The sequence below is a fragment of the Crocuta crocuta genome, unplaced genomic scaffold (assembly GCF_008692635.1).
Source record: "Crocuta crocuta isolate KB4526 unplaced genomic scaffold, BGI_CrCroc_1.0 scaffold408, whole genome shotgun sequence".
NCBI lineage: Eukaryota > Metazoa > Chordata > Mammalia > Carnivora > Hyaenidae > Crocuta > Crocuta crocuta.
Genome location: NW_027527444.1, coordinates 1,126,674 through 1,147,990, shown reverse-complemented (window position 1 = coordinate 1,147,990; position 21,317 = coordinate 1,126,674). Strand labels below are relative to the sequence as shown.

The window sequence follows — 21,317 nt, the reverse complement described above, 5'->3', positions numbered from 1 at the left end:
TCCAGATATGTATGTATATCACATTTAGAAAATACTCCTCTGTTTTTATTTTTCTGAAGAGGGTTTTTTTTTAATTTGGAATGGGTTTTGATTCCCCCCCCCCCGAGGCTTTTTCAGCATCTATTGAAATCCAATAATTTATTTTTTCTTTTCAGACCTAATAATGTTTCAGATTTTATTGATAGATATTCTAATATTTAACCATTCTTGCATATCGAGTGTAATCTCCATGTGCTCATATTTTATTCAGGATTTTTGCCTCAATATTTAGGAGTGTGTTTGTTTTGAAACTGTAAGACTTTAGCAAATCTGTGGTTCATGCTGGTTTCTCTTTTTTTGATAAGCAAATCTTTCATACTCTGCTCAAAAAGTACAATTCCACCCGCCACCCCTCTGGTGTTTTAGATTGAAAATGGGGGTGGATAATGAGAGCTCACACTGTATCAGCTGTGTGCCCGGGATTTTAAGACAAGTAGGCTACAGGTACAGGAAAGGGTCTGGCAGGCCTTGCACTCCGTAACCAGTCCTACGGGAAGGATAGTGCTTCCTGTTTGAAAACGTGAGAAGCCATAATTGGATTTTGATGTGGAGAGATTACTTTCACGCTTTCAGACTCCAGGTCATTTGGAGGGGGTCATGATATTTCTTTCGTCTAAATTCTTGTTTTTAGTTCCTGAGCCACCGACAAGCAAAGAAGTGCCCTAGAAGCACCAGTTTGTTTTCACAGCGCAGAGTTGAACACTTAGGCCACAGAAGCTACTTCCTGATTCTGGGATGGGTCTTCCTTCTTTCCTTCCTTCCTTCCTTTCCTTACTTTCCTTCCTTCTTTCTTTCCTTTTCTTTTTTAATGTTTTATTTATTTCTGAGAGAGAGTGTGTGTGAGCAGAGGAGGATCAGAGAGAGAGGGAGACACAGAATCTGAAACAAGCTCCAGGCTCTGAGCTGTCAGCACAGAGCCCCATGCAGGGCTCGAACCCATGAACTGTGAGATCATGAGCTGAGCCGAAGTCTCAGCTTAACCAACTGAGCCACCCAGGCGCCCTGAGGGATGGGTTTCTTTTTTGAAGTTTGGGTTGCTATGTTCTTGGTTTTCCTCCTTCCCTATTTATGTTCTCTTGGATGTCTCTAGCCCCTATTATGTTTTCCTGGAGGTTTAGTGCAAATTGAATGATGTCTCCTTAGATGTTCAAGAGTGCACTGCTTTTTCAAAAACACACCCTAAATGAGTGTCAAGAAAATTAAAGGTTAATGTAGAATGTACAAGCTTTTCATTGATTTCACGAAAGTTCATTCCAGAACGGCAACACAAATGCATAACAGACTGTTTTTGTTTTCATTTTTTCTGGTGTTTAGAATTGCAGAATATGTGTAGAGTGTGGCACACGATCTAGTTCTCAGTGGCACCACAATTGCTTGGTATGTGACAGTTGTTACCAACAACAGGATAACTTATGTCCTTTCTGTGGGAAGTGCTACCATCCAGAATTGCAGAAAGACCTGCTTCACTGTAATATGTGCAAGAGGTAAGAAGGTACAGTTCTCCTACCGAAGGGTCCTGTCCGTTCTGTTCACCCGACCATTGGTGCTGTCCTGTATCTTTGAGCTCCAAGCTTTTATCACTCCAGTAATCCTTTTAGTACTGAGTGCTGTTAAAGATGAAATGAAATTACATATTTAGGAGTCTGAAAGGCAGAAGGAAGTGAATGGGAGAAAGACTTAAAACGAGCATTGAGAGGGAAAAGTAAGGAGGAAGTAGTTTAAAAATATGGAAGTAAAAATAAGTGAACACCTTTAATGACATCTAGAAATGCCAGTTCCTTTTCTAGAACCTTTACCAGTTGCCAACCCCACCAACCTCTCTCCTATCTATCATTCTTAACCCTTCCCACACCCAGTTTTCAGCAACTGCCTCTTTTTTTCCAAGATAGTGACTTGTCTTTAAATTAGAAAATTTTATTTAAATATATTTATCACTGCAGATGGGTTCATTTAGAATGTGACAAACCAACAGATCACGAGTTGGATTCTCAGTTCAAAGAAGAGTATATCTGCATGTATTGTAAACACTTAGCCGCTGAAATGGACCCCTTACAGCCAGGTGATGAAGTGGAGATGGCCGAAGTCACTACAGGTAAACTTGGGAATTTCTCTTTGTTTTTAATGATACTGTGCCAGCCAGTCACCGATAGTATTATTTTAGTAACGATGAGGGAATCCTGTATATCAGATCCCATTGTATTCTTAATTTCTCAATCTTTAAATATTCATGTGATTTGGGTCATCTCTGAATCTGATGGCTGACATTGAATTTAGCTACTTTCCAGCCCTTCACCTAATTGTGGAATTCCAGCACCGGTGTGCCTTACTTCCGCCTGTGATCTTGGAGCCGACAGTAGTTGTCGTCAGTGTTTGGCCCTATGCCTAATTTATACTTTATAACCTGGGATTTTTCACTCCACAAACAAGTTTTAGTTTAGTGTTTTTTTTTTTTTTTAAAGTTTATATTTATTTTGAGAGAGAGAGAGAGAGAGAGGCAGACAGAATCCCAAGCAGGCTCCGAGGTTTAACTGCAGAGCCCAGTGCAGGGCTTGAAGTCATGAACTGCGAGAGCATGACCTGAGCTGAAATCAAGAGTTGGACACTTAACCAGTTGAGCCACGCAGGCACACCACAAGTTTTAGTTTTGTAATGTCCTATTTAAATGTTAACTCACATCTGTGATTCCCAAATATTGTTTAGGTAATTTTAGTAGTATACTGTTGTCAGTGGTAAATATAACAAGTTTCTTCGTGGTAAAGAAAACAGATCTGCTCACCAGACCATTTTTCTTTTCATCAATATAAATTGTGACTTTTACAAAGTCTTATGTTACCATCTGTGAGAGGTTTAAGTAGATGCATCTTAAGTACTAATGTTTCCAAGATGTCCTCAGTATACACTTGTGCAATGACCTTTTAAAAAATAAAGTGCCAGTAACCTTTTAATTCATAATTTCCATGTTTTTCCATCAACATGTAAAATGTAGATATATTTGATGGTAAAATTTTGAACGTGAGGAAGAATTTATGGCATTTTGGGTGGCAATTTACTGTCACTACAGCAAAGTAATAGTTAAAAGAAAAAAAAAACAGGAAGAACTTACTCTAAGCTAAACAATAAATAATTTTCTCTTAAGATTGTAACAATGAAATGGAAGTCGAAGGACCTGAAGACCATATGGTATTTCCAGAGCAAGCAGTTAATGAAGACATCAGTGGCCAGGAGTCGACACCTGGAATTGTTCCAGATGGTAAGCATGTTTTCGGTAATGGATATAATATATTTTCTGAAGAAAGTGTATATGCACGTTGAATATGTGAACATATACTAAAACTTTACTAAATAAAAATGAGCCATGAGTGTAGTCACTTAGGTAATTATTTCAGAGAGGGGCTTTCTAGTCAAATAACTTTAGAAATTAATAGGGGGAAGGGCGTGTGTGTGTGTGTGTATACACATACATACATACACATATATATACATATATATACACATACATATATTTGTAGTTCAGCTGTGATCTAGACCAAATCATAAATATATACTTAGGGGACCAAGTGATTCTCATTAAAAAGCAATTTAATATTTTCTCTTTCTTTAGTTGTGCTTACTAACTAGAGCAGTAACTGATTGTGAGATTTTTATGCTGAGATAATGAAAAATTTGCTTTAGATGGTCTCGGTGGTTCTGTTGAGGGTATTTTAGTTATTGCCATGATATTTTCAATGAAGCTTCTTGCAATATTGTTAGTAGCTATTACTAGAGAATCTAGAATTAATGAGAGATGAGGTTGGGGGAAACTACTTATTAAATTTAATCTTGGACTCATCTGACAGTCTGGGATTTTATGTGGAATTTTATGTTATATGGATTGAGTATATACATAAAAAGCCTCAGATTTGGGAGGGATTGAGTTTTATGTTCAACAACTTTCAATAAACGGTATATTGCATAAGATGTAAAGTGGAAAAAATATAAGACAAAACTATCTTTAATAATCTTGTCATAGTACATAATCAGATTCCTAATTTCATCTTCATACCGTACTTACTAATAGTATGTTTGATGTTTATATTGAAAAGTGGTATTTGGCAGTAGAATAAAAATCTTAACTTATTTTGAGGTAGCAGTGTTAGACAAATTCTGACTGCTTGCTAGAGATTCCAAAAATGTGTCATTCACAGCAGTTCACATCCGTACAGAAGAGCAGCAGAAGAGTAATTCACCCGAAAGTCTTGACACACATGATCTTCTCATTTCTGGTAAGCGTACTTTCTACATTGAGTTACAACATAATGTCTTTATGACTGCTATGCAGATTTGAGTCATTATTAAGTTAATTTTTCAAATGCATTATCCCAAAGAATTGTTTACTATTGGTGTATCCACATTATAGTAATGAAATCTTTTAGTTAAGTGATCCTTTTCTTAAAAAGAATTGGCAGCTGGGGAGCCTAGGTGGCTCAGTCCGTTAAGCTCAGGTCATGATCTTGCAGTCCATGAGTTTGAGCCCTGTGTTGGGTTCTGTGCTGACAGCTCAGAGCCTGGATCCTGCTTAGGATTCTGTGTCTCCCTCTCTCTCTGTCCCTCCCCTGCTCATGCTCTCTCTTTCTCTCAGAAATAAACATTAAAAGAAAAAAGAATTGGCAGCAGATTTCTTCTTTTTTTAATGTTTGTTTATTGTTGACAGAGAGATTATGACCTGAGCTGAAGTCAGATGCTTAGCTGACTGAGCTACCCTTGAGCCCCAAGAATGTTTACATTTTTATCTTAATACTTCTTACCTGGCATCGAACAGAAAGCCTATGGTGGGGTCTGTATGTGTGGTGCGTGTTTTCTTCTTCACCAGGGATGCTTGAGGGGGGTCTTCCATCAGCCATAGTTCAGGCTTCATGTAGCATTAGGGTAAGATTTTCCCTGGGGTCACTCAAATGATGGTACTTTTGGTCTTAAACCCCTGTGTTCTCTCATTATTTATATGTAATTTTGTTTAAAAAATGTTTTTTCAATTTTTTAAAATGTTAAGTATTCTTGAAGCATTTTTGTGTGTAAAATTATTTGGTATGATCAGATCTGTTATTTGATGGCTTTTCATTTATCCTCAACTATAGTCTTTCAGGGAGTAGGAATGAAGAGTAGGATTTCATATTGATAGCAAAAGATGAAGCACAGTCACCATAGTAAATAGTAAATAGTGAAATTAATCTCTCTATTAATGTAACTTACAAATTACCTAGATGGTATTTGAAGTAAGTGCTTTTTATACAGTGCTCTTGCTTTATAGAGCCATGTAGGACTCATGTAAATTGGATCTCTGACTTTATTTTTAGGCAGGGTTGGGTTAAGGGCTTAGCATACTAGCATCCTGATTTAACATTTACCAGCTTGTGACTTTAGCTCTTTCTGATACCTGATAATGTTCATTGACTTGCTTTGCTTTGACAGTTTTTTTTTCTTTTGCCTGTTTGATTACCAATGATGAGGAAGTACAAAGATTATATTAAAACGTGTATGTTGGCAGGTATAGCTAATAAGCAAAATAAGTCTTTTCTATCTGTGATCATTACCCATTTGAATCTGCGGAAGCTTTGTTTACATCTGAGCTCCTGATATTGCCAAATACCTTTATATTAGACATGTACTTACTTGGATAACTCATGTAACATCACTGAGCCTTATTTTTTTGGGTGTTAAATGAGTATAACTTAACCAATAGAATTGTAGACCTTTTTGAAAATGTTCAAATTGTAAAACATCATAGATGTTTAATAGAGTTATATTAGAAATTGTTTTTTTAAAAAAATATTTAACGTTTATTTATTTTTGAGAGAGACCGAGAATGAGTGGGGGAGGGTCAGAGAGAGAGGGAGACACAGAATCTGAAGCATTTCCAAGCTCTGAGCTGTCCGTACAGAGCCCAACATGGGGCCCGAACTCATGAACTGTGAGATCATGACCTGAGTTGAAGTTGGCTGCTTAACCAACTGAGTCACCCAGGTGCACCTAGAAATTCTGTTTTAATATTTTTACCAGAAATCAACAAAAGCTTTGGGGATCCTATTAAAGTGATCTTATTGTAAGTTTTCTGGCCTGATCTGTGACCAGTTGTAATCCATAAATCCTGGTGTATTTTGGCCTTTATTAATAAACTTCATAATTGTTTTTTCTTGAAAAATATCTTCTGATTTAATTCAAGGTTTAACTATAAGTGTGCTTTGGAAACCCTTGTCTCCCCTCCCCCTCCTTTTTCTTCTTCCTATGCCTATTATTTTTAAGCCATAAAACTATAGTCATTAATGTCTAATACCTACTTATAGTTAAAAAATTTTACATTCACAAGTACATTAACATAACAAATATTCCAAATTTTATAGAATCATCCCAAGATAAAATGAATCCTGAATTGGAAAATCATATTTCTCAAGAAGTTGATAGTGAAAAAATGGAAATGTCTTCTAAAGTGATGCATGTTTGTGATGAAAATCAAAATGAAAACAAAATGGAAATGACGGAGAACGTTGACATCCTTACACACCAGATCACCGTGCGGCGCGAGGACCTGCAGTTAGGGGAACCCAGAATGCTAGCAGCCACAGAAGAATCACGGCCTCCAAGATTGTCCTTTGAATCTGTCACTGGTCCGCCAGAAACCCTAAGGTCCCCGTGTGAGGAAAGTACTTCTTTATGTTCTAAGGAACAATTGGCTATAGAAAGGGTACAAGAAGAAATGGAACAGAAAGTTAGTTCTGAGTCTTCTGCTGTGTTTATGGACTTTGAAGTGGCTCCTGTAGTTGAGAGTTGTGTGAAGGATGGTTTATGCCAAGAAGACAAATCTGTAAAAGTACCATCAGAGACCGAGTTGTCATTTTCGTCAGCGGCAGGTGTAAGCAAGGCAAATGTGTCTTCCTCTCCACTCTCTTCAGACTTGCCTTCCCAGGACATACTGCATAGCTACCCTTCAACCCTCAGTGCTTCTGTTGGAAACATTATGCCAACAACTTACATCTCAGTCACTCCAAAAATTGGCATGGGTAAACCAGCTATTACCAAAAGAAAATTTTCTCCTGGTAGACCTCGGTCCAAACAGGTAGGGTGATTTTAATGATATTGACAGAAAAATATGATGGAGCAATTATATAAAATAAGGCGTATGTGGACCTGTGGTTTGGAGGGTAATTTTTCGTATTTTCAGGTAGAACTTAGATGTAATGTTGACCCTGAAGTGTTTTGGCCATTAAAAAAAAATTTTTTTTAATGTTTTTATTATTTTAATTTTTGAGGGCATGAGAGAGAGAGAGAGAGACACTGAGGGCCATTGGGGAAGGGGCGGAGAGAAAGGGAGACAGAATTTGAAGCCGGCTTCAGGCTCTGAGCTGCCAGTGCAGAGCCCATTGTGGGGCTTGATCTCAGGAACTGCGAGATCATAACCTGAGCCAAAGTTGGACATTCAACCAACTGAGCCACCCAGGTACCCAGGCCTTTTTTTTTTTTTTTTTAAAGAAGCTGTTAATAAAGACTAATTATTAAACTTGATGTGATCATATTCAGAGTTTCCACTTAGTTGGGACATACAAATGCAACCTATTTGATTACAATTTCTAATAGAAAACACTTAAGTTTTTTTAAATTCTATGCCACGGTAACAATAGAAAGCCTTACGGAAAAAAAATGATAAATTACTAGGTTTACTCTAAATAATCTTAATTTTCCCCATCTGCTGTATTTGGTCATTGATATTATTCTTTGTTTATATTTCTACCTGCTTAAGCATTAGAATTTACTAAGGGAAATTTTCATGGTGGGGATTTCTCATTGTGATTTTTCTGTTAATTGCCAACTTTTTTGGTGAGTCTCCTCAGGTCCACCCCAAGTTAGGACTTCTTGTTTTCATGAAGAAATCTTAGAAGTGCAATGTTGATCTTTAGGAAGTGAAGGGAGCTCTTCCCATGACTGTCTTAAGTAGTGTGGATTCTCCCTTTTAAGGGCAAGCCCCAGTTCTTAAGTGGGATTTAAGTGAACCACTAACCACAAGACAAAGTGAAGACACTGTAGCTCAGGTTTATTTATTCTACAAAATTTCTCTTTTCTGAAGTTGTTACAAAATGGCAAGATATCAAATGGTGCAGAAATGTTGAGTCACAATGGTAATCTGAAGTTTCCAGTCTTGTGATTTGAATTGCTTCCAGTGGTTACAGTTGGATTTTATAGGAGAGTATCATTTTGATCTTGACCATCGAATTTTGAAATCCTAAGGATAAGTAGAAAAATAGAATTTTATTTTAATGTGAGAATTAGTCTCCCTTAAATAAATTCCAGGTCTATTTTATTTTTCTAAAGACAGCAACTTGCATACCAAAGGCAAAGTAATCACCCTGTGAGACTGAACTGTTTCTCTGTGGCAAAGACATACCCAGTAATCTAAGCCACCCCATATATATGCCTTTCTCTGAGTATTTTCTGTGATACCTACGTTCTGCCAAGTGAGGTTTTTCTTCTCAAACCAATTCTCCTCCTTACTTTTTTTTGTCTTTTTAAATAATCTTTTAAATAATTGTGTGGTTTGGGCTCTGAAAAGACTTTAACAATGGAAATTTGAATCTCAAATTTAATTTTGATTCTGAGATTTACATTCATTAAGGATATTGCATCATAAATATTCCTGTCAAATTTTACTCAATTTCTCCTTATTTGTAGACTTCTGTTCCAACTGAGGAACCATTAGGATTAATTTTTCTGATGACGTGTATTCCAAGATCTATGTGTATGTGAGTCTGAGTGTATGTTAGCGTGTGCGTGTGTCTTCCATGTTTATCCCATTTTATATGACCCGTGTGCTCATCTTTGCTGCTGTGTCTGCCGTGTTGTCTCAGCCCCCAGTTCTGGTGGTGGTCTGCTTTCTGTGGAGTTGCCCTGCTCTCACGACTGCTTCAGAATTGACTGCTAATCTCACAAGCAGGTCATGGCCAGATTGAACCTTGCCGTTAGCTTGGTTTTAGTTGTATAGCAAACAGCCTTCCCTTGCTAAGGCACTGCTGTTTTTGTGGAGAGGATGCATTGGATGGAATAAGGTAGCTCTTTTATTTTTTATCATTGCCGAGGTACTGTGATCATAACTTCCAGGGAATATTCCAGTGTAGGTCCTTGTGTTGGGAATTCTGAAGTTCATTATACTGTTACATGAATATCTTTGATATCAAGCATTCCTGTGTTTTATCTTTGGTTTTATTTAGTGTTTAATTTGTATGTTGTTGGCAGTGGGGATTGGCTATGAAGTGAGATGGATGTTCACGGCAGTGATGGTGATATAAGCAGGATTCTTTGGTGTTCAGCTATGTTTTGATTGTTAACATCACTAGCGTTTCCATATTTTGTTGAATGTCATCAATTCTATGGTCTTTACCAGGATAGTGAAGGCTGTCCTAACCAAAGAACTGCATGTTTCATTGGTTAAATTCTGTTCCACAGTTGTCAAGTCGTTACATTTATCTTAACCATTTTCTGACATTATGTGAGCTTTTCTAAGAATTTCCTTAGAAATTAAATGAATAATTAGAAGCAGGAAATCTGAAAGCTTTAAAATTTGATGTGACAGCTAATGATTGGATTTTTAGATGTTTTCTGGAGAAAGGAGTTAGTCAGTAGAAGGGTAAGCCAGTACTATCGAATAGAAATATAATGCAAACCTCATGTATCTACTTTTAAAATTTCTAGTAGTCCACTTAAGAATTAAAAATAAGATAGGATAAATTTTAATATTTTATTTAATGTATTAAATATTTTAGCATTTAATCTGTATAAAAATTATTAATGAGATATTTTACATTCACTTTTCGTGCTAAGTGTTCAAGATCTGGTTTCCAACCAAGAACATTAGATGCACTTGGTAGACTCATGGCTAGTGGCTACCTTATTGGACAATGCAAGGAAAAGCATTTTTAAGAATAGGAAACTTTTCATTCTAGAAGGAGCTAAATTTAAAAAGAAATACCAACTGAATTTAAGACAAATTACAAATGGTGCTGTGCTTTCACTACTTTTAAGGACAGACGTAGGAATACTCTGCATCCTCTAGTTGCTCAAAGGACACATTTTAAAACATTTTACAAACCCATTTGTAACAAACAAACACTTGTTGTAGCAACAAATCACTGTATATTCCCACTGTGCATTAGATGAACAGTAGAGTTCATGTATACGTACACGTATGTACTCCTATACATGTACACGCAGATGAGGACATAGGTAAGAGTATGTGTGTAGTGACACTGGGGTATGGACGGAGATAGAAATCACTATTCTGAACCTGAGATGTCAGGACACAGAACATGGAATCTCTACAGGATTATTTTCCCTTTGGAAGTGACTAATAATTGAAGTTTAGAGTATATATTGTGCCTTTAATTGGAAGATTTATATTCTTTATGAGATATTTCAAGAGTATCTCTGATGTATGCTTCAAAACTGTACCAAGTCTAGGGATAGTCATTTAAGCCTTTCTGACGGTTGTGGGTAGAGAAAGTTTTTTCTTTTTTGTTTTCGTCCTCCTTTAAGACACAGGATTTCACGAAGGAGGAAGAATGTAGACATGGTAGGTAGTTAAGAGAAGGAAAGTGGTGGAACACTGACCAGAAGCCAGTTGGAAACGGTTTCATAGAAATGGTACCAGTGAACCAGTTGACTTTTCTTTCCTTTGTCCTTTATTGAAGCTACTCATTTATATATATTTTAGTGTTTCAGTTCTCCGTGTTTTTATAGGTATATTCACTTTGGGCCTTAGGTTTAGAAAAGTGGTTACTGGCTTCACTGCATGTTGTAATCTCCGGGGGAGCCTTACAACCGTATCTGTGTGATGCCCCGACCCCATCCAGTCAACACAGCCTCTGATTGGCGTCTTTCTCCTTACCCTTGGAAGTGGACTCCAGAATTAGAAAAATGGGCTACTCATTGTTACCGTGATGCATGAAACACAACACAAGAAATGCTTTTTAAAAAGTGGAAAATAGGATGGAATTTTTTAAAATTTCAGCATATCAAATAATGTAATGTGTTTTTCATTTTCTGTTTATTTCTCTTATTCCACAGTTGTATTTATCCATTCTAATTCAGAAATTCTGAGATAATAGTGATCTCATTCTGTCTTCTGTCATTTACCCTATTCGTGTCACCTTATTTTATGGAAAAATATTTAATATAATCATATGACTTGATCTGCCTTAGACACTCAGGTATTACGTGATAGTATTGAAAGAGCTTTATTGAACCTATGAAAAATATTTTATTGACATATTTTATATCTTTCATAAAAGTAAACATAAGTACTCAACTATAATTTGAAAACTCAGATTCTAAGAATTTTTTTCATTTTTTAATTTTACATCTCCATTTTTTGTTGCTAACATCGTATATATGGAGAACTCATGAATTTCTGTTAAGTTCTAAGATTGGTATTTATTGAGGGGTTCTCAGAAAGTGAAATTTCTTCAGTATAGTAGGTTTCCAAAGGTAGTATCATAACTACTTTCCATTACGTTGTGAAGTGAATTTTTAATTTTTTATTAATTTAACTAATTTTGTTAGGAACCATAGAATATTATAACATACTTGTCTCCTGTAATAGCATTTTAAACGAAGTGTTTCAAATTAACAAGTCAGTTTCATAACCTACTCTTGTGAGAGAAAAACAAACCTCCAGAGTGTGTCAGCTGTAGAGGATTGTACTTTTGTTAACAATTAATTACAAGTAACCAATTTCTTCCTTTTTTTAAATAGTAGACACCATTTATGCTTTGTAAACACAAATTCTTTAGTAAGCACTGTTAGTTTTTGTTTTGTGTTTAAGGTTTAAAAAAAGGCAGATATATGTCATATTGTCCAAATCGAGGTTCAGTTCTTGTTAAATTATTTCATATCCAGCTTTTTTTTTTTTTTTTTTAAACGTTTTACTTATTTTGAGAGAGGGAGACAGAGCATGAGCAGGGGAGGAGCAGAGAGGGGGAGACACAGACTTCGAAGCAGGCTCCAGGCAGTCGGCACAGAGCCTGATGCGGGACTCAAACTCCCAAACAGCAAGATCGTGACCTGAGCCGAAGTCAAATGCTCAACCAGCTGAGTCCCTCAGCGCTCCTATATCCAGCTTTTAATTAAAATAAGTTTGACTTTTGAAACATTGCTTGATTACAGCATATACACAGTGGCATTCACTTAAAATAAGTTACCCTGCATAGTTTTAATTGTCCATTCTTGGTACCTATAAAGTGAAACCTGTGTTTCCGATGCTTTGTCTTAGACTCTACTAAAGGTTTCATTAGTAAGCAGACAGATATTCTGTCTTCTTTATGGGGAATACAAGATGCAGTGTAGATGCCAAAAGTGGTTTCCCATGTTCATTCTAGTCTAAGCGCTATGCTGCTTTTTAAAAAAGTGACTTTGAGGAAGTATTTTGTACTGTTTACATCAGTTTTTACTCTAATTGATACCAGGAAAGATTGATTAATATAAATTCAGCATGAGCATTTCCCTAGTGCAATTCCTTGGATGCAGAGCCTTGTTTCCTGCTGTTGTCTGTATGACACTAAGCACGTTACCTTGAGAACTGTTTTGTTCCTTCATCTATAAAGCTATGTCCTGTGGCTGCCGTTGGAGTTTAACAATAACACATACATGGCACCTGCCACGTAGCAAGTGATACGCTGCCCTGCTATTTTTCTCAATGCAGAGTCATGCCGATATTCCGTGAAAACGGAGTCTTGAGAAGGATATAGTAATCATGTAGTAAATGTCCCTCTGGAAAACCGGTCAGATTGACTCATGCTTATTTGTGCTGAAACGTGCCAATGAAAATAACTATAGGCCTTGAAAGAGTCGAGCACTGGTCACTGTCAATACGGTATGTGGTAGGTTTCTCGAGTTCAAAGCCACGTAGTGACTGCACAGATATTAGAACTGAACAGCCTATTAATTACGCCGTGTGTGACATTGTGACATGTGCTGCAGTAGAGGAAGCCCCGGGTCCTGTGGAAAAGCAGAGGAGGCGTGAGGGAACTCAGCCCAGGCTTGCGTGCCGTGCAGGCCAAAGCCCAGGAAACAGTGCTCTAAATCACCGAAAGACTAGTTTTTAAACCTAAAAAGTGTTTACCCTCTGGGGTGGCAGTCACATAACTGATCAGCAGCGTCCCTTTTCTCTTGGCTTCCTTGTGCCTGTTGTGATATTTCTGAAGCCATTCCTTAAACCATTGCTAGCATCAGCCACATTCACATTCTTAAATTATTGAAGGCTAATGCTGGTAACAGCTGTTTCTGTACTTTTATAGTATCTTATCGAATCACTGTCAGGCCTAAATTTCTTGTTCCGTTGATGTTGAACTTAGTTTTGTATATGATATTTCTTTATATGAAAAGATTCCTGTGAGTCATAAAAATGAGTTGTTTGCTCCTGTGGCTGTAATGTATGGGAGGGGATGTATGTGCCAAAAAGAAATTACAAACTTCCTGGGTTTTCTGTTTCTCTTGCCAGTTGTCCTCTCTGCTCTCTCTCTGTCGTGTTTACTTTCTCTCAGTCAGACACCTCCTCTAACTAGCAGTCTTCGTTTTGCATCATTTGCTGGGAGAGGCTGGGCCTGAGCGGGGATGAGTTGGAGGTGTGTCGTCGGCCCCGGGAGACACCAAACCTCTGGCCCCTCTTAAAACTTTTTCAGGAGATTAGGGTACTCCTGGGCTCTAATTAGGACATTGATCATAATTTAACAGCCAGCAACAGGATTAGGCTTTTAATAATAGAGAGTTGACCTTAATGACCTGTTCTCTACTTGCTGTTACTGTTTCTGCTGTCTGATCCCTCAGCCCTTGTAACAGCTGTATCATTTACTCAGTCGATAAGTTTACCTGAGAAATTGGCCTCAAGGCAGAAAGAAGCTTAATACCAACTTCAAAGAGGTTTTGGGCTCAATAATTATTGTTAGAATCTAATTCAATCTCAACCAAGTATTTTTCCCCCCAAATTTCTATAGGATTTGATAGCAAATTGCTTATCTTTAGCTTTCCTTACAACTTAAAGTTTGCTAATGGCCACATTTTGAACCCTTTTGGTTTTAATTCAGTTTGTAGTTTAAGATAACAGTGCAGTGGATGGATTGGTAACTTTTTTTTTAGGAAGCAATCCAGGATTGTAGGCTACATCCAGTGGGGGGAAATAGGAATTAGTGTGTCTCATAGTTCAGTGCTTATTGATGCATTTATGCATTCACAAAGAATAAGTGGAAAAATAGATGCTCAGTAAGCACTGAACAGAATGCTTACCATAGCAGTGCAAGTGAACAGAAAAAATGGTCTCTTTTCATCAAGCTTATAGTTCAATAGCAGCAAATAAATACAAATGTAACAAGTATAAAGTCAAGTATAACAATGGTGTAAAAACCATGTTTTAGTAGACAGGGGCGCGGGCCTCTGAATTGTCTGTATAAGTTCTTTTTCATCAAAGCTGAGATCTGTAGGATAATTTATAACTAAAATTGATAATTAGAGCTGTATTTTAGTTTTAAGGTCCAAAGAATATATTAGATAATTTCTTCTTTGTCAAAACATCTAAGTGTAATCATAATTTTTCTCCAGTTGCTATAAAATTGCACACAATCTATCTTCCAGTGCCTTATGATAATATACTTATTAAAATTCATAATGTAATTACCCAAGCTTTTATTATATAAGTTCTTCATAGCAGTTGAATGGTTTTCTAATTAGTCCTGAAACGGCATCCAAACATTCTTGATCTATGGAGCTCTTCATTTTCCTCATCTATGTTCCATGAAGTGTAAATGTTTTTAAAATGAGACACAATGTTGGCATCAAAGCTAACTTTTAAATTACGGTGAATAGCATATTATCTGAGAGTATGACTTTTTATGGTATGTTTTAAGAGCTGTCTACTGATACAACATCAAACGATCCACCGAAAGGACTTTTATATAATGGCCAACTATCGTCAGAGAAAAACCATTGAAAACATCTAGAGAACTAAGTTTAGGTATCTCTTGCTGCCACTCCCTACCTCTGAGTAATTAGAAACAGCAAAACATGTGACCCCAGATTTCAGTCAGTGAGAAGATGCACATAGTGTTATAAGGGAGGTGATGACCTACTAGTGTGCTGAAGAAAGCCCTCCCCGATGAGGAAATATCTGAGGCCATCCCTGAAGAATCCCAGGAAGAAGCCATCCAGTGGAGAGTTGGCAGTTGTTCTGAGTCTGTAGCCCCGTTACTGGCGAAGAGCTTGGCATGTGTGAAGGACATCAGGGAGGCTGGGGCGTCCCGATCGTGGGGGCAGGGGTTCAGAAGATGAGGTTGGCAGGAGGCAGTGAGAAAGATTGGCAGTTTCAGTGTGCCAAGGCGCTTTTGGAAGGGTTTCGATCAAGGTGGTGACTTGCTTGACCAGACTGACCTTTTTGGAAAGTCTGTTTGGCCTCTGTGTGAGAAGGACTTGAGGGAGCTGCAGGGGGGGTTGGGAGGGTGGTGAAGAGCGGCCGGCTGGGTGAGATTGCCGGTGGCAGACAGGCTTGGGCCCCAGCACTGGGAGTGCAGAGGAGTAGAGTGGTTGGAGACAATACTAGAAGGTGGAATGTACCAAATTCACGGATGATTTGGATTGAAGGAGTGCAGGGCAGAGTGATGAGGGAGAGCACATCAGGCGACTCCCTGCTTTCTGACCTGGGGTCTGGAACCCATTTCTGAAGGGGGGGTGGAGATTCTGAGACGGTACCGGGTGAGGGGGAGGCTTTTAGACGTGCTCAACTTGAGAGTTGTGTTGTGACCAAATGGGAGTGCTAAGAAGGAAGTTGAAAACCAGACTAACTTCTTCAAGACATGCTGGAACATGTTGAAATCAGAGATGTGAGTTTGGGAGAAGACCGCGTCCAAAATGGAGTTCCTAGCCCTTATTAAAGATCCCACCATTAGGAAGAGACTACGCGGAGAGGAGAGGTGTCGAGGCCTTAGCCCTCCGAAGCCCTGAGGCTTGGAGGTTAGCTGGAGGAAGGACGTGCGTGCGGGACAGAAAGGTCAGCAAGGGAGGCTAGAGAAGCATTCACAGACATGCTGCATGGAACCCAACAGAGCTGTATGTAGGTGTTGACAGTTGGAGGAAAATGGGAATAGAGAAATGACTTGGCAGCATAGAGGTTACCACAGACCCCGGATGCAGCCGGAAAGAAGACATGGATGTAGAGGCTAGTTGATCTGATGGAGGGAAAGTGAGGTAATTCACGGGTCAGTAAAATCAACATAGCCATTCACTGAGCTTGAGGGTAGGTTAATTAAAAGTGAAACAAGTCTCTCCCTTGTGTGGTTTTTCTCAAAATACTGTTAGTACATTAATTATGTGTTCCCCAAAGGGTAGTCAGGCTTTTACTTTGGTTGACTATTTAAATTCCTGGCGGTAGTTTTACGTGATTAATGGGCTGCTGCTTGTTTGAAAATATTCAAAAAACCTGGTAAGTAATGTTACTTAAGTTTGGGTCCTTAAATTGGTAAATTTTATAGTGTGCATTATCAGATTACCTAATTCAAAATAGGTTCTTTATTGTTTGACATTTGTTTTGTGTTTTTCTTTAAAATGTTATCTTTGTGGAGTAGACATTTTTATTTATGCTGCTTAGTGTCTTCATCAGATTAGTTCAGGTGATTGCTGAATGTGGTTATTAAGAAGTAAAATGTCTTACTTTCATTTTAACTGTTTTAATAAGATTATTTCTTGTATAAATAACCAGGTATCTTAGGCATTTTATTTGCAAATTTAGGACAATTTGCTTTAACACCTTTCACTGTACCGATTAGTCCCTTGGATGTAATCTAAGGCTAATGGTCCCCTAAATGAAAATTAAAGCCCAAACCACAACTAGTGGTCACACTGGAAGGAAGGAGTCAGAAGCTAGGATTATACTGGTATTTGCATATTAAGATGGCAACCTGACTTTCTGCAACTTAAAGCGAATGTGTCTGTTGATTGCTCATGTTCTAAGTGCATTTTTTTTGCCTGCTGGTTTTGTTGTTCATAGCAATAGGTGTACATAACATTCTTTAAGATTGTTTCTCTTTTCCAGTAGAGTGATAGTTGTTAGAAGAAAATAATCCCTGAATAGCTTCTTATAGTGTTAATTCTTAGAATTTAATTGACTTCCTTACATTTTGGTTCTATAGTTGAAGTTCATGAGTCAATGTCGATGTCCTATAAACCTTAATTTCTAATAGGTTTCATTGTACTGATGTTTCAACCAGAATAAAATAGTTAATGTAAATTGTAGCTGCAAACACTGCAGTATAAAGTCACTGTAAGTGATAAGCTTATTTTCCCTACCTTGAAGCAATTTGTCCTAAATTTCCATACGTCCGCATTTGTTTTTGCTGTTCTAAAATTCCTCAGTTGCTGGCTTTGACCTTTTACGTTGCTGAGTTTTATACATCTATTTTCTCACCTGCCATATCCTAGGGGGCTTGGAGTACCCATAATACAGTGAGCCCACCTTCCTGGTCCTCAGACATTTCAGAAGGTCGGGAAATTTTTAAACCCAGGCAGCTTCCTGGCAGTGCCATTTGGAGCATCAAAGTGGTAAATAAAACTGCATTTACATTCATATATCATTTCTTTCTGGCTGGTTTTGTCCAAGTAGACGTTAAGAATTAAACCTTTCTTTTCTAGATAAATAAGTTCAGGTTCGAGAGCCACTTTTTTTAATCTGAAAATTTTAGTATGAAGAATCAACATGCTTGTACTTAAAAAAAATCTGGATTAGGAGAAAATTAAATTGGAATTTTACATGACTGATTTTAAGTGTGAATTTTTAATAACTGCTTTTTATGGTCGCTTCCTTTTATGTTGTAATTACCAGTGTTTCTATGGGGGAAAATCCTTGTCACATAGGCTATAAAGTAATTAAGGACTTGCTCATTCATGATAATCGTAAAATTTTGTTGCTTAGAAAAGAACAAAAGCAAACTACATTAATCTATTATGTGCTAATGGAGAAGAAGTACCAGAATTGCAGCAGGTTTCACTGTCTGCGTGAATAACCTCAAAATTATAGGGCCTCTTTTTCATGTCATTGATGGAGGATTCTGCTAGTTCTTGAAGTAAGTTGTGGAGTCTGATGGATTTTAGAGGGCAAGAAATTAATGTGAAAAGTTAAAATACGTTACTACCTAGAGAAGATAATTTTCTTCATCTTGTATATTTAATGGGATTCTGGAATAAGGCTGTTTAGTTTAGACTAATCAAGGATTTCAGAGGACTTCTAGATTCCACTTTCTTATTTCTGTCACCATTAGAGCTATGTTTCAACTCTCTGAAATCCTGCAAGGTGTTGAAAGTAGAGATAGTTGTTTTAAGAGTATAACAGATATTTTGACAGTTTTGTAGCAGTTACGACAAATTTTCACCTGTATCTTTAGATGCTAAGGAAAAATAGATGACTATAATCCTGATTTAATAATTGACTTTAAAAAATCTTTTATGCTTATCAACAACAAAACTATCCACTTCAGCCCTCCCATAGCCTTTGTTCACGAAGCACAAGGCTCTAAAGGAAGCGCAGGTTAAGACGACAAGGAGAGGCAGTGTGAAGTGGACCGTATTTATTGACACTGAAGGGAAAAGAAGATTACCCCTGTTTGTTCATGTGTATCTGTTTTATGCTTAAAATATAACCACAAATTATCACCTTGGAAACTATTCACCCAAATAGGTAATGAGTTCAGTGTTTCAGACTATAATACAAATGACATCAATTGAAAATGTGACATTATTTAATGTATTATGAAAAAATAGGGTTTTCCTGAATATTTTAATAATTTAAAAATGTATAATGTTGTAAGTGTGTGTCAATGTCAGGCTTATTTCAGGTAGTAGTATGTAAGTCTGAGAATAAACCAGAAAACGACAATAACCAACAACTCTGGTATTTATTTGTTAAAATATCAAAGAGTTTAACCTGTTTTCCCATAGAGTATTTTTGTGTGTTAGGTAAAAATTCAGATCAGTTATTTTATTTACATTTCAAGTGAGTATCATCCAGATGAGTTAAAACAAGCTTTTTACCTTTTTATCTGTTTTCCTACAATCTTCAGATACATTGTCCTCTAAATACTGTGGTAGAGTGAGGCACACCTCTTCAGTTCATACGGACGGCTCTGGAAGAGTACAGGAAACTGACACTTTTAATGACAGGGCAAATACTGTTGTACACTAGCAAAAATTAGCTTTCACGCAACGTAGCGGAGCAGAGTACTGGTTAACAGTATGGACACGGGAGCCGGAGTTGCTAGCTGTAGACTTTGAACAAGTTGCTTTTAATCCCTCAGTGCTTTTATCTGTAAAATGGGGGAAATAAAGTAGTACTGACCTTATGAGGTAGTTGAGAGCAAAAAGCGCTTAGAGCAGTGGATAGTAAGCACTCAGTACATGCAGCTCTAAGTACTGAGAGAACCATTAGCCAGAGTCTTTCCTTATCCTTGCTCTGTATTGAATAGAAATTCAATGGGTTATGGCTGTCAAGCCACCTACAACGTAGGATTAGGAGGTGGAAAAATAATGCCAGAGTTTGCCGATGCACAGCATTCACGACAGACCCAGCGATTGATTCTAAGGGTATAGGCGTTTGAGGTTTATATTTTTAAGTTGCATAATATGGGTTGAAAGATAAAAATAACGGGCGTGGTCTCTTAGTATTTATCAGCTGATCAGAATAAGAGCAAAGCAAGTATTTGTGTAACCTTCAATAAAATGTGTTAGCTCACAATGGATTTGAAGATTCTTTGGGATGTTGGCAGAGTGCTGATCTTTCCGTGTCTGTCATGTAGGGCCGTGGGTCGGGGTTCCCCGGGAAGCGGAGACCTCGTGGTGCGGGGCTGTCGGGGCGAGGCGGCAGAGGCAGGTCAAAGCTGAAAAGCGGCATCGGAGCAGTCGTGTTACCCGGGGTAAGTGTCCCTTCCTTTACCTTTGCTACAGTCCTTCATGTGTTGACAGATATGATCATCTCATTTGTAAAATTATTGGTTTGTAAGAGTCCCATAAGCAAGTCAAAGTTTTTATCTTACTCTATCTCTAGTTTTGTTTTTCTTTTTTTAAACCCCTCTGGTCAGGCTTTCTTTTAAATTGTTTTTAGTATGTTGTATTTCCCATACCTTTTTTCTTACCTTCCTCTTTGACATGATCCTTGTATGCCAATCGTTCCCAAAAATCTATATGTAATATATTTGCCCCTTTATTTTTAATAAGAGCCAACTCCTTCTATATTACTGAGTTTATTTGAGAAACTTTATTATGTTGGTGTTTAAAGTTTTTTATTATGGCTTACAGAATAAACCTGCAGTGTTGCAGAGTAGTCCATACTCTAAGAATGTTGAAGATTTTATGACTACCTTTGATGTATTTTAAGATTGATAAAATATTTGCTCACTGGCATGTCTTTGAGGCTTTATTTAAATGTGTAGTCAAGAAATCTGTAATTGTCAAATAGTGGCAAATGTTTCATGTAGTAACTTTACTGTTTTACCAAAATCCTGTTTTTTGAATTCTAATTGTTCAGGAGAAACTCGTTTTTTGTTCAGTTTGTGCCACAGTTTGTGTATCTTCTGTTCACCTATTAAAGGATATCCTGCTTGTTTCCATTTTTTGGCATTTAAAAATAGAACTAAAGAAAACCCCCAGAAAACAAAACTGCTGTGAGCTTTTATGTGTCAGTCTATCTGTGGCTATATGCGTTATTTTCCCATGAGTAAATATCTACGAATGGGATGGTCGGATATACTGTAGGTGGTGTATGCTTAGCTTTTTAGGAAAAGGCTGCTTTTCAAATTGGGTGTGACATCTTATGTTTGCAAGAGTGCATGAAATTCTTGCTGCCTCCTTATACTTAACGTGTACTTGGTGTGGTTTGACTTCTTTAGGTGCTTATTTATATATTTCTTTGATAAAATCCCTCTTGAGATCTTTAGTTCATTTTAAAAATAAGAAATTTTTTAGCTTACGGAGTTTTGAGTTTTCTTTATGTATTCTGGACACAGGTTCTTTACCATGTATATGATTTGCAAATATTTTCTTTATTTTGTGAGTTGTCTTTTCATTGTCTTACCTGTTTGGAATAGCAAGTGTTTTAATTTTGATGAAGTCCCATTTTTTTTCCTTTTATGATTGTACTTTTGGTGTCTGAGGAATAATTGGATAACACAAGATTACGAACATAGTCTTGTTATTTCTTCTAAAAGTTTTATGGTTTTAGGTCTTGCATTTAGATA

At 37.3% G+C, this 21,317-nt stretch overlaps 1 protein-coding gene across 1 annotated transcript in view; it reads left to right on the top strand.

Moving 5' to 3' along the window:
* The window catches only part of KMT2C (lysine methyltransferase 2C), a 272,429-nt gene that overhangs the window by 165,055 nt on the left and 86,057 nt on the right, over positions 1-21,317 (top strand). Inside the window, exons 10-16 of the mRNA XM_077761227.1 lie at positions 1,354-1,523; positions 1,980-2,131; positions 3,176-3,289; positions 4,224-4,301; positions 6,414-7,126; positions 17,515-17,634; positions 19,881-19,997. Of these exons, the coding sequence (XP_077617353.1) occupies positions 1,354-1,523; positions 1,980-2,131; positions 3,176-3,289; positions 4,224-4,301; positions 6,414-7,126; positions 17,515-17,634; positions 19,881-19,997 (1,464 nt within the window). The remainder of the gene's footprint in view (positions 1-1,353; positions 1,524-1,979; positions 2,132-3,175; positions 3,290-4,223; positions 4,302-6,413; positions 7,127-17,514; positions 17,635-19,880; positions 19,998-21,317) is intronic.